At 36.4% G+C, this 16,379-nt stretch overlaps 1 protein-coding gene across 1 annotated transcript in view; it reads right to left on the reverse strand.

The window, feature by feature from the left end:
* The window catches only part of LOC103734151 (cytochrome b-245 heavy chain), a 40,970-nt gene that overhangs the window by 24,019 nt on the left and 572 nt on the right, over window positions 1–16,379 (reverse strand). The window contains exons 2-5 of the mRNA XM_008833050.3: window positions 14,448–14,543; window positions 12,027–12,137; window positions 2,102–2,186; window positions 380–525 (exon numbers count right to left, since the gene is read on the reverse strand). Coding sequence (XP_008831272.2) covers window positions 380–525; window positions 2,102–2,186; window positions 12,027–12,137; window positions 14,448–14,543 — 438 coding nt within the window. The remainder of the gene's footprint in view (window positions 1–379; window positions 526–2,101; window positions 2,187–12,026; window positions 12,138–14,447; window positions 14,544–16,379) is intronic.

A 16,379-nucleotide genomic window follows, 5' to 3' on the forward strand; every position in this document is an offset into this window, starting at 1 on the left:
AAATACCCACTCAGACTTCCTCATGTTATGGGATCCCTTTTGCCCACGGCAAGCAGTAATCCCAACTTTGATCAGACATGAACCCCCCACTTTATTTGACCTGTGTACATAGTTGTGGTTGAGTGTGAGTTACTCCAGGCTCTGCACACAAGCTTTTTCACAGGAGAGCCTAAGGACTTGGAAAATATCTGGAATCAGGATACACACATGGAATCAGGAGCGTGGGAGACATTTTCTCTAAACTTACATTCTAATCATTAGTGAATTCTCATTGTTTATTTTTCTGGCAAATAGAGTTTTTCACTCAGTTTTACACTCAAGCAAAGTTCTCTGTTTTAATAGTCCAGCAAGCATCTGAAACAAAGAAGGAGAAGCTTACCTTGATTCTTTCTCTAACAAAATTGAGATAAGTCTCATTTTCTTTGTCTCCAATGTCAGAGAGTGCTATTGAATATGGATCAGAATTGTTGACTCTGGCATTCACACACCATTCCACGTTGAACAGATGTGCAATGGTGTGAATCACTAAAGAGGGCAGAGAAGAGACACAAAGAGGGTAAAAGATATGCACAAAATTATTGAAATCTGGATTTGTGACCACAGCCAATGACTATCATAGGGAAACAAAGGGATGGCCTAGGATGCTGCATACAAGAACTGGGTCCAGATGTCCAGAGAAACAAGGGAGTCCTAGTGGATCACCTCCTTTCTACTTCTGTGACTGTGGAAAAAATAATGTAGCCCCTCTGGTGCAGGTTTCATCATTTATAAAATGAAGTATTGATGTAACATTCATGAAGGTCCAATCGATTTCTAAGTTTCTACAAAAAAACTTTGGCCTCTGAGCGATTTTGATGTATTCTTATCATTTCTGTTTTCTTAACACATTTGTGCTCAAACAAGAAAAGCACTCATGTGATGCTTCATCACCTCCACAGAGTGGTGTGATCACTTCAGTTATGTTTGTCACAATGGTCATAAGCACAAATCTCTTAAGCAAAAAAAAAAAAAATCCATTACAATAATTAAATCATTATGTCATTATCACTTGCACAGGGCTTCCCAGGTGCCAGACACTGCTCTAAGTGATTTGCAATTCTTTAATGCTTACATTAATGCAGTGTTCTAAATTCATTTAATATCAGCCCATAGAAGATGGGGGAACTATGACATAGATTGCCTTAAAAATATCACCAAGGGTCACCCTGTGAAGAAGTAGCTGAATTAGGAACTGAATCTAAGGAGTTTGGTATACAAGTCTGAATTCTTAAATGGTTATAGTATGCTACTATCTAACAGGAAATTATCATACATTTCTTTTGAACTGTTTCTTTTGCCACAGGTCAAAAGACCTACACAGTCTTGTAGAAGAGGAATCCAGTTAAACGGCTCTAAACTAAGCCTACTTGAGTCAGGTAAGAGATGGCCTCTCTAAGAGCAGAGTAAAATGCTGTTTTTTTCATTACTGTGTGTTTCTATTTTCTGGCGCATGTTTTAGTTAAGTGAATTCATAAAGATTTTATAAGCGTCCTAGGTACATCCTTTCTTGCACCAATACTCTAACCATAATAATGATGATAATAATGTACAATAGATTACATGTAAATTCAAATTTGTATCCCTATTATATGCATGCATAGGATAAGGTAATGGTAGTAACAATGAGGGCATGTAGCTGAGAAAGACTTTCTTGAGATATTTTCAATTTATGGTTGATATTTCTCTAGGTTTAGTGCAAAGATCCACAAAGTCCACATTTGTAACAAAGAAATTTTTGTATAATGAATAAAAATTACCATAAATGTATTAATAACAATCATTTTTGATACCAAAATTTTAGGAAATGGTGAGTACAGCAAGATTGATATGAAACCGCATATTGTAATTTAATTTGTATGGGAAGATCCTAAGGTTCAAAAAGATCTTAGTAATTAATCCCAACATCAGGAAACAGAAAAAGAGTTTGAATGCTTTTCATCAGAACTCATCTGACCACTACATAATGGGCCTGTAAAATCTGATATGCATATGTAGTCAAGAAAAGTAGAGACTCTCTGGTTACAACTTTTCTTTGCAATTTCAAAAGTATTAATAAACTTACCAGTATGAAGTGCTATCATCCATGCCACCATTTTATGAAAAGTGAGGTTTCTGTCCAATTGTCTTCGAATTCTTGTTGAGCAACACTTTGCATTAAGAGAAAAAGAATGGTAGAAATTCTTAACCAGAAGTCTATGCCCTAAACAGTTTCCTTGTATATTCTTTTTTAATGCATATTTTTATTGATTTTTATGCAAAGGTAAGTGAACAGTTCTACAATAAGTGAGTAGCTTTTCAGAAACACTATTGTTTATACACACTATAGGAAGGGAGAAGAGAGTTCACTCTCCCATGTAGGTCAGGGACATCACAAGGAAGATTGTTGTCATATAGTAATAACACAAATAACAATAACTAACATTCACCAAGAACTTGTGTAAGGAACTGTTTTAAGTGTTTATGTGTATTAACTTGATTCTTACATCAGTCTTATTAGGGAGGGACCATTATGATTATTATTTAACAGATGAAGAAACAAAGATAATTATCTTGCAATTTAAATCTGGACAATCAGACAGCAGCTTGTATAAATACTCTAGTATTTCACAGCTTACAAGATTACCATGACATTAAAAATAGTTTTTTGATACACATTTTAGTGTACTTGTCCTACCTGCATATGCTAGAGCATGTAGATTTGAATCTGGAGTCAAGCCAGTGCTCAAAGCAGAGAAATGAAAACTTAGTTGATGGCTGCAATAGAGTTTTATTCTCCTGTAAATTGTTCAATTACTTGTCCTAGCAGCTCTGCTCTCAAATCTAAATGTATTGCCACAGAAATTTAGAGTACTTTAGAGAGTGAAATTCTAAAAATGTCTTAGATAATATAAATAACTGATTCTAGTTGCTATGACAATGTGGATGGGGGAATTTTCACCCATTTCATCTCTAAATGGGGTCCCACCTCTAGATGAAGAGCTACAGGCAATCAATGGATGCAGAGGGAAGGCAAAACAGTTTTCTGTAGAGACTAGGTCCCTGTCCCTGATAAATTATGTAATTTCAAATGGTCAATCCTAAACACATGTACACATGAGTGTCTCTAAATGGACTCAGTACATTAGACATATGTATATATATATATATTTAATTTATTTAATAACCACATAATTAGTAAAAACATTTCATTACAACAGCATTGACATAGTCAATAACAGTTTCCAGAGCAAAGAAGTATCTCTTTCAAAATTGGCTGTAATTTTTAGGTTCACAGTGTTGAATTAACACAGTTATACATTATTGTACTCAGTATGAACCCTATAAAACATAAAATTGAATGAGGTCTTAACCTTTCAAAAAGATCTCCATTTCATTTTAGAATATACTGTTTCATACAGTAAAACTCATTTTTAATGCAAATAACACTTAGATGTTTGCACATGCATCTCTAATCTCTGTATATCTGATTATTACTAGTCACAGTCAATTACTTTCTGAGATCTTTGGCACCTGAGTATGAATATAAATTCATCATTGGATAATGAAAATGTGGTTCATTTATATGATGGAGTCCTACTCAGCAGTAAAGAAAGATGGAATCATGAATTTTTCAGGTAAATGGATGGAACAGGAAACTGTTATACTAAGTGAAGTAACACAGACTCAGAAAAACACAAAAGACGTATGTTCTTCCTCATATATGGATCCTAACACCAAACCCTTATAAGTGAGTGTGTATCCAGACAGGATACATGATAAGGACAGGATAATGAAAAGGAACCAGGGAGGTAAAGGAAAAGAAAGAATCCAAGAGGGAAGAACAGTAGGAAACAGGTGTTAATAAGGGAGATATGGACAACATGGGGTCATTTTAATGGGAGGGGGGAGGGAGAGTTATACAAGGAAACTTGAAGATAAAGGGAAAGAAGGGGCTCAAGAGAGGAGGGACCATAGGAGAAGGGTATTATTAAGGGAGAAATGGGAAAAATAGGGGCACTTTAAATGGGGAAACCATGGTGGAAGGGTTAGAGAGTGAGAGAGATAAATAATGCCTAGCTAGTTTAAAAAAACAGAGGGAACCATATTAGTCCAACAACCTACTGACAAATTATACATGCAACTAGTTCAAGGAACGAATATATGTCTAGCCAAGGTTTATCTGAGAATGTTTGGGTTTTGCCTAAGCTTTATCTACATAGTGCATGGTAATTAAAAGTACCAGACTGGTGGAACTATAAATATATATTTATAAATGTATATATGTATATTTAACAATAATAATCAAGGAAGAAAATGAGAAATTGAGAGGGATTGGAGGGAATATGGGAGGAATTAGAGGGGCGCATGGGGAGGGATGGAAATGATTTCATGTATGAAATTCTCAAAAATTTTAAATTATTATAAAATAAACATCTCATTCTAAATGTTGTATTCAATTTATACAAGGGAGTTATAATAAAATATTTTAATTTTATAGAAAACTATTATTCCATGAAAATTGTGCCCATTTCTCTATTTCTCAGTTAGCTACACCTAAGGAGAAAAAGGTATTTAAATCCTAAAAGATGACTCTTGGGCTCGAGAAAGATGGCTCTGCAGTTAAGAGCATTGGCACATCTTGGAGAAGATCTGGGTTCGATTCCCAGCACCCACATGGAGGCTAACACACTTACACGTATAAAATAAAAATAATAAAATATTTTTAAAACAATCATTCTTGGCGTGACAAAAATACTAGTAAGGAAGACAATGGAGATTCCAGATAAAGGAAGGAAAGCTTATCAAGTGCTTTCTGTGATCTGGGTAGTTTACCCATCACTTAATGCAATAAAGTATTATTTCTCCATTATAGACAAAATTTAAAATTTTACTTTGTCTGGAATTCAAGTTTGTTATTTGTCTATTAAAGCTCCATGTCATTTTCCATCAAATCAAATGCAAAGATATGATCATAATTATTTTGTCTCAAAGTGAGGACTCAGTAGGAGAACAAAATTCTAAAAGGGAAAGAAGCCAATAGAGAGTATACTAACATTCAGCTACCACCAACCTTTTTCAGTGGGCTCAATCAGGGCAGGAAACTCCTTTAGTTGTTTAAGGAAATAGCCTCCTGTTTTCCAACTGCCATATCCTCTAGTTTTTAGGAGTCCTTGTGGTAGGCAGAATTCTAGGATCATTTGTCATGACTTATATGATCTTTCCCCCTTGGCATTAGATAGGACTTGTAGATATGATGTATGATTTTGTTGCATTATTTGACAAAAGAGGTTTTTCAAATGTAAAGTCCCAAGTCGACTAGAAGAGGGAGATGTTCTGGGTGGACCTGAACAAATTCCATAAATTCCTAAAATCTTGGTCAACAAATCCCAGGTGAAGGAAGTCAGAGATTTGAAATACAAGGAGTGGAGGTACTGTTGCTGGCTGGATGACGGAGGTGCTACATGGCAGAGAATACTGGCTCCTCTAGGATCTCAGAGTGGTCACTGGATGACAGCTAGCAAGGAAAGAGGAACCTGAGACCTCAACTGCAATGAACTGAATTTTGCTGAGGAGATTGGAAGAGGGTCTTTTTGGTTTGTTATTTGTGTTGTTTTATGGAGCTGAGGATAGAACCCAGAGCTTTGTGCATGCTAGAGAAGTACTCTACTACTGAACTATGCCCTAGACTTTCAGAAGAAGATTTTTATCCAGAGTTTCCAGGAACAACCATCTCATCTTAGCCTAGAACACATTGTGATCTCAGTCTCATGAAATTCTGAGAAGAGAAGCCAACCACAGGGTGCTGGACTTTGGATTTACACAATTTTAAACTTATAAACGAGGGCTGTATTAAGTCAATGCATTTACGGCAATTTATTGCCCAGCAGTTGATAATTAATAGAGTCCTAACTAGAGTCGTGAATTGGATTGCTATCTTATGAATCACAGGATGGGGATTTGTAGACTTGAAAACAGCACTGAATTAACTACATTTGATATTGTTTTGCTTTCATATATACCTATGTTGGGTCTCAGGCTTACCATGATGATAGTACCAGTATGATAGTTTCCTCACCTGTATAATCTCTGTAGTTCTTCCCCATCTGATATTATTTTGTATCATTGAGTAACTTTTTAGCTACTAAGCTTGGCTTCCCAGGAAGCGGGAAATCATCCTGCATGAAGATCAATATGCTATGTACTTTTAAAATCTTCTTTAATAATTATTTGGTTACACAGAGGGATTACACTTTCACTGCCTTGAAAAGAAGATGATTAAACCTATCTATATTCAGCACTGTTTTATTTCTTACTTCCTTGAAGGAGGGCTTGAGGGGAAAATTCACTAACTCCTGCATCATAATGAATTTGAAGAGAAAAGAAGTGTTTTATTTGTGCTCCTTATGCCATCCCCATAGCCATAGTCTTATATTTGTCATCACCATTAACATCAATGATCAAAGATTGGAAATAGTAGATGCTGATGCTCCTTAATGGCTGTTGCAGTAAAGACTTAGAAAAAATAAACACAGTGTCAGAACAATGGAGACATATGACAAAGAAATATGGTGTTCTTTCAAGGATGCTGTTGTACTTTAATAGGTAAGTTTTAAAAAGCTAGTTAATGCAAAACACACTTTATTAAAGGGAAAACTAATGAGTCGGTAGAACAGGTCGAACACGATGGCTGCAATCCTTCATTTTTCCTGATTACATGCTTCAGTTTGGTCAGAAATGGTCAACAAAGCTAAAGAGAAGCCACGAGTCATGCTGATTCTGAACTTTCAAGAAAATGATCTTCTCACCACTTCCTGAAAAATGGGCCGGGATGCTCAGTTGGTAAATTGGAAGGAAGGGCTTTACTGCTTTTGATTGCCTGGACGTTTTCTGTGCCTTATCATATACATACTGTTTCTATGGTTTGAGTCACCTCTGAATTACTGCCAGGTACCTCCCAAATAACCAAACTTTCATCATGCCCCATAGCTTATTTACTGGACTACCTCTTTGCTTTTGCCCATTGACTTGTAAAGGGAAGTTTCTCTGTTACTGTCACGAAGAGCCTTGCGCAATTTCAATAAACTATCATTATAGTGCAAGGGCAATTGTTGGGACACCGTGGTAAATTTCTATGCTCTATTGAAACCGAGTTTCAAAATAATGAGAAGTGGAACTAAAAGAAAAACACATATTTAATGGGGTGTCCTGTAAACTTTTGTAGCTCTATTTTATGTGCACTTGATCTTACCAAACGTCTATTATTATATCTGCATCAGATAATTATAAAGATTTTGGGTGAAACGTGAAGCTCTGGCCTTAAATAAACCCACAGAACTCAAGAAAAGAAGATGAAAGCACCATGGTAAGAAGAAAAATATATGAAACACACCACTTTATTTGTGTGGCTTTATTTATAATTTTGAAACCCCATGTTTATTCTATATCTCTTTCATAAGACTCTGAGCTCCTTGCCCTTGTGACTATTCAGCCTCTCTATTACTACATATCTCCAGTGATTAGTGTGTATGGGCCTCAACAAACATTTATTGGCTGACAACTCACTAACTGACAAATTTAATCAAGTTGCATATTTGTACTAAAAGTATATCCATTCATTCTTTTTTCCTTTCCTTTTCAACACTGGGGATGAAACTCATGGCCCTCCATGTGCTACATAAATGCTTTACACCACTGAGCTATAGCCCCACCTAGGAGAGCATGTTTAGGTTTAAATTTGCATTATTTGACCTGTCTCCCCACTAAAGGTCTGTGAGACAGAAAGCTCAAGGGACTTGCTCTGGGAGGCCACATGGTTAGAGAAAGAGCCAAGATGAGGTCCTGACTCTCGGACTATATAAGGCAAAAGATCTCACCTTTTCACCTTCCTGTTTCTTTCTGATCTGAAGACTGTCATGAGTTAGAATTTAGCTTCTACACATCAAGGTAGGGTTATTAAAAGTTCGTCTGTGACTTCTGGGTGCTGAACTCTGTCCTTTTACGATAGCCCTTAACAAAGAAGCTTGAGTGCCTTTACCACAATTGCTTGTTTGTTTGCAGGGAGAAAACTGCAAAGCCCTAGGGATTTTTCCTCCAAGTAACTTAAAGAAGTCCAAAGCAAAGTTTGAATGATTCAGACATCTAGAATTGAACAAAATCATGTGGCTGTTTAGTTAGCACAATGTCACATTAATAAGACCTTGAAATTATAACTTCCTTATCATGTCTACACTATGTTATTCAGAAGGTGAAAACACTCAAATGAAACAGAGCCACGGGACAGTTTAAAGATGTTTACTTGATACATAAAAAAGAAACTGGGTTCTGGGGGCAAAATGACTTCGGTTTGAATCTCAACACTCCCATTTACTTGTATTCCCATTTCACCCACTTGCCATGAGTTCTATGGAACTTCAGTGAGTGGCTACTGTTATTTCCAACATTGCTGACAGCACACTCAGCCATTTTAATCCCAACTGGAAAAGTAGCTTCACTTGCAAATTTCACATTTGAGACTGGGAATCTTGGAAGGAAGGACATATGGATTTATCATGTCTATAAAAGAATGTTTCTTTCAAGGGAGGGAAAGAGGCAAGGGTAACAGGACAGGTGGTAAGAAAGTAGAAGAGGGAAAGATGGGGACAGAGAGATGTGGGAAAGGAGCTGCTAGGGAGGGTGATCAACCAAAACCAACTATGAAAATACCATATGGAAAACTGCTACTTTTATGCTAATTAAAAAATATAAATAAATAAGTAAATAAATAAATAAATAAATGGGAGGAAATATGTTCATTTGTGTAAAGATATAGTTGATTACAGAGCTGGGCTTTTCTCTAATTTACTCCTGCCATTAAAGATCCTCTTTTGAATATTTGTCTCTGGGCCATAAGATGCCGCCATTACAACATGTGCTGCTCATGGGACATGGGTGGTCAAGGCAGTGCAATTTAGGGTTGTGGGGTAACAAGGATTTCTTAACTGGCCATCCTGCTGAAAACACTGCCTGTTTCTCAGGCTTTACTTCCTCTAAACAGAAAGCATTCACACAAGAGTATGGAGGATTTGAAAAAACAAACAAACAAAAACAAAAACAAAAAACAGAATCATGTCTCCATAAAAACAAAAATTTACTGTGCAAGGACTTCATTTAGTAACTCTTCATCTGGTTCTTGTACTATATCAAAGATGGGTGGCTCAGCAATCAGCCTTTCAATCCAGTGGAATTTCTTCCCTGTAGATTCTTCCATTCATGAGATTATTTGGAAAGCCTTGTGATCAATGTCTAATACTGAGTACTGCTGCTTTGCTTTGGTTGGTTTGGCTGTCAGTTTGCAGGACAACATTGTGGCATATCAAGTTTTTGAATTGGCTCAAAGAGCCTCATTGCAGAATTTTCAAGAGGTGGAAGGCATGACTCTTTGCAGAATGTCGTATTTGCCAACATTTTTCTTCTGTTTGTGTTTGTTTGCTTTGTTATGTTGCTACTGAAGTAAATATGTTAGAGTCACTTCAGTCAATTCCAGAGTTGTAGTACTGGAGATGAGACACGGGGCCTACTGCATGCCAAGTTTATGCTGTACTACTGAGCTACCTTTTCTCCCCAACACTAAATATAAAATTAAACTTGCAAAAATGCAGTCTGGAGAGTGTTTTTAATATGAAATGGTATTGTGTGATGAGTTAGGTAATATAAAAGTTGAAGTCTATTCAGTCCTATATTAGCAAACTGACTGATGCATATTCTTAAATAAAAAATCCTTCTTTGGACTAACATGAATTTGGAAGACCAGGAGAAGTGAAGCAAAGTAAAAGACAAGTCATAACCTGTGAATAATAGTTACCTTCAGTCCCCTTCATAAATTCTGGGATTGTCAAATGAAGTATTAACTCCTCAGCTATACTTTTAAGGTTCTAATTTTCTGGTAAAATCCCAGTTTTCCTCTTATCTTAGACACCTGCCCTTTACAATTCCTATATTCTCATGAAAGTAGTTCTCTGGCCACTCTCCTTCAAAATGATTGCAACTTAAGTAGTTTTAAGTGTATGTGTGCATGGTATATGGGTGTGTGTATATGTTCATGTGAAGGTCAAAGGTGGATGTGGAGTGTGAAGACACTCTATTGCTTTCCACTTTGTTTTTGAGGCAAGGTCTATCACTGAATCTGGAATGCACCAGTTCTGCAAGACAGTCTGGCCAGCAAGCTTCAGGGAACTTCCTGTCTCCTCTTCCCCAGTGCTGAGATTACAGGCATATATAGCACCTCCAAACCCGAATTTTATTTAGGTGCTCAGGATCAGAACTCAGGTCCTCGTGTTTTCATAGCAGGCACTTTGCAAACTGAGCCATCTTCCCAGCCCCTTAAAAACTATTTTTAAAAGGCTGACAATAGGAAACAAAAATTGTATTAAAAGAAAAAACAGTCTGTGGTCACTGAAGGGCCAGTGGAATGCAACCTACTAAGGGACTATTCCCTAATTTTTCCTAGAAATCCTTTCGGTGGGGTCAGGAATAGGAAATAAATTCAAAGTAAAACATTTTTAGCTGATACTATGGTTTCAGTCAGTTATACAGCAATATCCCCAAATCAAGCTCAGGATGCTGTCTGTCCTTGGCCCAAGTTAAATCTGCCAAATGTTATGCACTGTTTCTATATTTCTCCCTGACAATTTCCATCTTCCTTCTTCAATTACACAAATGCTCATAGCAGCTTTAGTCATGATAGCAAAATAGAGAATCAATCTAAATATCCACCAACTAATACATTAGATAAATATTTTCTATCTTTCTTTTCCCTTTGGAACTGGGGATTGAACCCAGAGCCTCATGCTTCCTTCATATGCACAGACCTGCACCCCCTGCCCAATAAATACTCTTTAAATAGAACACAATAGAGGGCAATATGGGAAGTAATATACCATTTCTTATTTTTGAGTATAAGATTTCCTCACGATTTTCTGTGCTTTGCCCATGCCATCTTCTTATGCATGATTTTCCACCTCATTTACACATTCTAGCCGCTTATCCTTCCATGCACCTTCTCAGGCTATTTTCTCCATGAAACCTTTATTTCCTGCTGCATCCTATATCATTTTTTGGATCTCTTGGGCCCCACTGTTTGTTATTTGTAATGTTTTAAAAAAGCATATTCATTAGAATTCATGTGCAAATTATAAATGTCTTAATTCTCATATTCATATAATGCTACCAGTAAAAATTTCTGTAACCTCATAGGTTACAAATATTCTTCCTGCAGAATCTTTCTTCTTCTAGCATAGTATAGTTAGCGGCACATGAGTATGTCGAAGTAAATTTGAAAGGAGCTCCAAATATGTAAAAAGTTCTGAAACCTTCAGCATCATGAAGCCAGCAACTATTTTTCTTTCTTTTTATTTTGTTTTAGACAGAATCTCAGTACATAGCTGAGCCTGTCCTAGAACATACTATGTAGGTTCAGCTGACGTCTAACTTAAGATATGCCTGGCTCAGCCTTTCCATTGCTGGGATTATAGGCATGTGCCACCATTGGAGTTATAGTGATTTCTAGTCATATTTCCTTATATTATATTGTTTCGAACATTGATTCCATCTGCTAGAGATGTTTTACACAAAAAATAGGTTTTCTTCTATTTCACTTTAAAATAGTTTTGAATGGTTAATTCATAAATGTCACATGTCCAATTCATATAGCCCTGTGTTTATCCACACATATACATCTTGTGTATATGCACACATGCATATTTACTTCATTTCTAATGTGGACAAATTATTTGTTTGTTCTGCTTTTTAAATTAAATGACTAATTTTAACTGATAGCCTCAGAGAACCCTACCTTCAAATAACATTAAAGAACATAAAGCTACCAAATACGGCCTGGCTTGTCTCATGAACATTCAAGAGAAGTTGAATTTCACAAAGCAGTATTTTGCTTTCCCTTAGGAAAAAAAAAAGGAACATTTGGCATGATGATTTTGAGCATTTGAGGCACTTCTCAGAATGTTTGCTCTTACCGCGCTGGAACCCCTGAGGAAGGAGAGGAGATTTCGACACACTGGCAGCAGGATCAGCAGGCAGTTGAAATTCAGGCAGGCTGCAGGAGCCCTGGCCAGAGCCAGTGCTGACTAGAAGAGAGAGGATAGGGAGCAGAGTGACTTCAATCAGCAAAATACCCCACCTCTCTTCCCTAGGTTTCCGTTATGAGGTCCCACACTGTATCCTCCAAGGTATCTGGAAATGAAGGTTCTTCATATAAAGGATTTTCTAGGGTCAACTGGCATCTTTTCTTTAAATTATTTAATAACCATATGATTAGAAGAAGCATTTCATTACAGCTTTAACATATTCAATAACAATTTCCAGAGCAAAGATGCATCTGTTTCAGATGAACATATTTTTCCTAAAATTTTTTAGGTTCACAGTTGAATTAAAACAGTTATACAATATTGAACTCAGAATAAACCCTATAAGACATAAAATTGAAGGAGGCTTTAACCTTTAAAAAAGATCTCAGTTTCATTTTAAAATATACTGTTTCCTACAGAAAGACTCCTTGTTTTTGCTAATAACACTTAGATGTTTGCACATGCGTCTCTAATCTCTATGTATCTGATTATTACTAGTCACAGTCGGTTACACTTGGCACCTGAGTATGGATATAAAGTCATCAGGTAGATTTCAATGGTAATGTTTTTCACCTCTACTAATTATCATGAAGCAATTTGTGCACCATCCCATAGCCTCCCCTTTCCCCACTGGAGCCCATATACTCTGTCATCCCTGTTACTGTCCACTGTGTTGTCAGCACCCCCAGCCATTCCCCAGTGCTTGTCCATCTGCTGAATCTAGTCAGCGTATCTAGAGTTCCTTGTTTTAGGAAGATCGGCTCTTCCTTAATCCGCTGGGAAAATGAACAGCAGACCCCAATCTTATCTAAAGGAATACTGACAACTGATTGCTGATAGATGAGGAAGAGCTGATCTTTCTAAAACAAGGAACTCTAGATAGGCTGACTAGATTCAATTGGTATCTTTATTTTAATCTGAAACTAGCTCTCTACTCCAACCCAACATTTTTTAAAGCACAGTTTCAAAAATGAAGAGACTTGGACATAAACTTATTCTGAGTTCTTGCTTATTCACTTCCCAGACTATACCATTTAAATTTTACTATGCATGCTTTATCACATATCTATCTTCCCACTGCTCTAATCCACCAGGAAACAGCAGGTATCCTCCCATATTGCTATCATTTTCTACCACATTCTCTTGAGACGAGGTCTCACTTTGAACCTGGAGCTCACCCTTTTTATTTTGGCTACACCGGCTTCCAGCAAGCCCCAGGGACCATCATGTCTCAACTACCACCTTCCCAGCACTGGAGTGATAGGTACATTTGGCCACATCTGGTTCTGGTAAATTGAACAACTCAGTCAGGTCCTCACACTCATTCAGTAAGTGCTCTTTCCTACTGAGCCATCTCCTCATACCACCATTTTATATTTTTGATGCATTTTAAAGTAAGTTTCAGATATCAGTTTACTTCATCCTAAATATTTAAGCATCCATACCGTTAACTTGAGGTCAGTATTCAAACTAGATCTTTGATTTTAGATAAAGTTCTGTTACCCCTTAAATGGAATTAACTGTTACTTAAGTTGATATCATGTAATATTTTTGTATTGTTATTCTAGTAATGGCCAAAGAAGTTTCCTTATTACACAGGAGGAATACATCAGCATGACAAATTAGAAACAATTATAATAATGCAATATAATTATTTTGTAATATTTATTAATTATTATTAATGTAAGTAGTTAATATTTTCAGCATGCTATAGCAAATGATTAGTTCTTGGAGTGGCTGCAATTGAAATTACTTTTCTTTGTGATGAAGAGGGCTGACAGTTCAATGAAACTGAGATTGCTTAAGGACCCAAGGACACTCAAGGAACTCCACTCTGCTGGCCTACTGCAAGGATCTAACACATGAGCAAGTTCCTCAAAATCTACAGATATATTGAGAGGCTGATTTTCTAAAGATCATTTCACAACATGTGACTAGGAGCAGGGCTTCTCTATGAACACAAGTGATAAAAACCATCTGACTTGGAAAACTCAGAAAACTTCACTTGTTACATAAGTGTCACCCCTGTATAGATGGCTTCAACCAGGCTTTCCATCTAAGAGATTTCTATTTTCAGCTCAGCAATGGCACATGGTTCCTGGTGGAGAAGGATGCTACTGGAACCTTCTGCCATGCTTTGGGTTTTATACGGGCAGGCCTTCAGAGACTCTTACCAAGTAATTGGCAATGTGCAGAGTGAAGCTGATGCTGTTGTCTAGACAATCTTAAATCTTAAAAGGAATAAGTCTAAAAATGCCTGACTAGAAATGTTAGTAAGCCAACATTACATGAGGTAGAAGCTATACTTACCCCAAGGAGTTTTCGGGTGTATATGTACTCATCTCTTTCATCATAATACTTATAGTACCAGACAAAGAGGAAGGCATTCACCCCCAACCACATTAACTGTACAAACAGAAAAGAATTATATGATGTTTACTCATCTCAGTAGGTAGATTCCACATGAGACTGCAATCAAAGGAAGGCCAGGACTTCCCCAAGTCCAGGCTTTGACAAAGGTTGTTACAAAGCTGGGTGCAATCAGCTTAGAGTTAGCTCTTACCTACAGCAGTGCAACTGTACTCTCAGCAATTAACATTCATCCCCTTTATTATTTTGCAGGTGTATTTTCCTACTTACTCAATATACAAAATTAATACCAGTTTGCTTCCTCTCTTTTCTTTTTCCTCCTCTTTTTTTCTTGACCTTAGACAAGCAGATAATAGTGGCTGAATAGTAAAATAAGAACGGATGGGAATATGGTACTATTGTTGTCCAATTACCAGTAGGAAACTGAGCTCTGCTCTCACAGATGCCAGTCACCTCCTTGCAGCACACACACACCTTGCCATTCTGTTCCATAAATTTTCCTTGAAACTTTTGAAGGGGGATACTGAGCATGAGCAAGGGGGTGAAGGCTACAGGATTTAAAAACAAAAGGAAATTTCCAGATTGTGACTTCTCATTTCATCAGAAAGACAACCTTACCAACTGATGAAACTGCCCAGTTATCTACCTTTAGCGCCACAGTGATTTTTCCTAAATGTTAAATTATTTTTTAATCATTAATATTAGCTACTAAATATCCGTAGATACTTGAGAACAGTCTCTCTTTACAAAGTAGGTGCTAAAGCAAGTTCATTTCTTCACTTATTATTTTTCCTAAATCTGGTTTTCTAAGCTGTGTCTTTTACTTTCAAGTATATCTGTATATAATTTAAAAGATGACTTCCTGCAGAAAATTGTAGTGAGAGTTAAAATTGTAATTCAACATGTTTTCCCGGGGATTAATCTGCTCTTAAAATGGTAATAAGTACTCAAGCTGACACTTTGAAATCCCCATACTCTCTATTGAACTAGAATGTTGGATCGGCACGAATGTTTTGCTAAAAATATTTGTCATTTTAATGTCATTCGTGCTACTGATTTATTTGTATCACCCAAACTCAAAGATTCCATGCACTGCATGGTAAATTTTACAAAAATTCCATTCATACGTGGTTTCTCATGTCATGCTTCATTAGCTATTTGGCAAGGCTATTTAGGTATCATATTTCTTTCTACTTAATGTATCCATGTTTGCTTTGCTGAGACAAGGCTCTTAAGAGCGCCATTATATGATTTCGGTCAAAAGCACAGAAACCAAGTATAACTAAAAATTGGACATATCCTTACTTACAAAAACTGTTTCTCAAGAGAGATTAATTTGTTTGTTTATAAACACATATTATATACATACATACAATATACTGTATATACATAATTACATATTATAGACATACTATGTATGTATATGTCTAGTAACTTATTTCAATTCTTTTATCTTGAATTTTTGTAAACCTCACAAATAACTCCAGTTTAGACCTCAGAGAAAAGAAAGTCATTGCTTTAAAAACGAAATTTGAGAGCTTCAATTGCTTTGATTGCTTTGATGTCATTCATTACGAGAATACACTCCAATTTCTCATCCAAGAATAAATCTATAAGAATAAATATTTGTTATTCAGAAAATGACATAGTTTTAATTGGCTATTTTAAGTAGCTTACATAAAAAGTAGAAAAAACTGTCTCTGAGTAATTAATAAAAGAAAAACTCAGAGATCTTTAGCATGAACTCTCTTTAATGCCTTCTGTGAAATACTGGCTAACTTCACACTCTTCAGTACTCAGTTATAAACCAGGAGAGCTGTGAATGCATTTTTTTTTGCATTAAGAAACTTGAGAGAATTAATTGGCATACAA

Source organism: Nannospalax galili, unplaced genomic scaffold (assembly GCF_000622305.1).
Source record: "Nannospalax galili isolate Female #2095 unplaced genomic scaffold, S.galili_v1.0 scaffold556, whole genome shotgun sequence".
NCBI lineage: Eukaryota > Metazoa > Chordata > Mammalia > Rodentia > Spalacidae > Nannospalax > Nannospalax galili.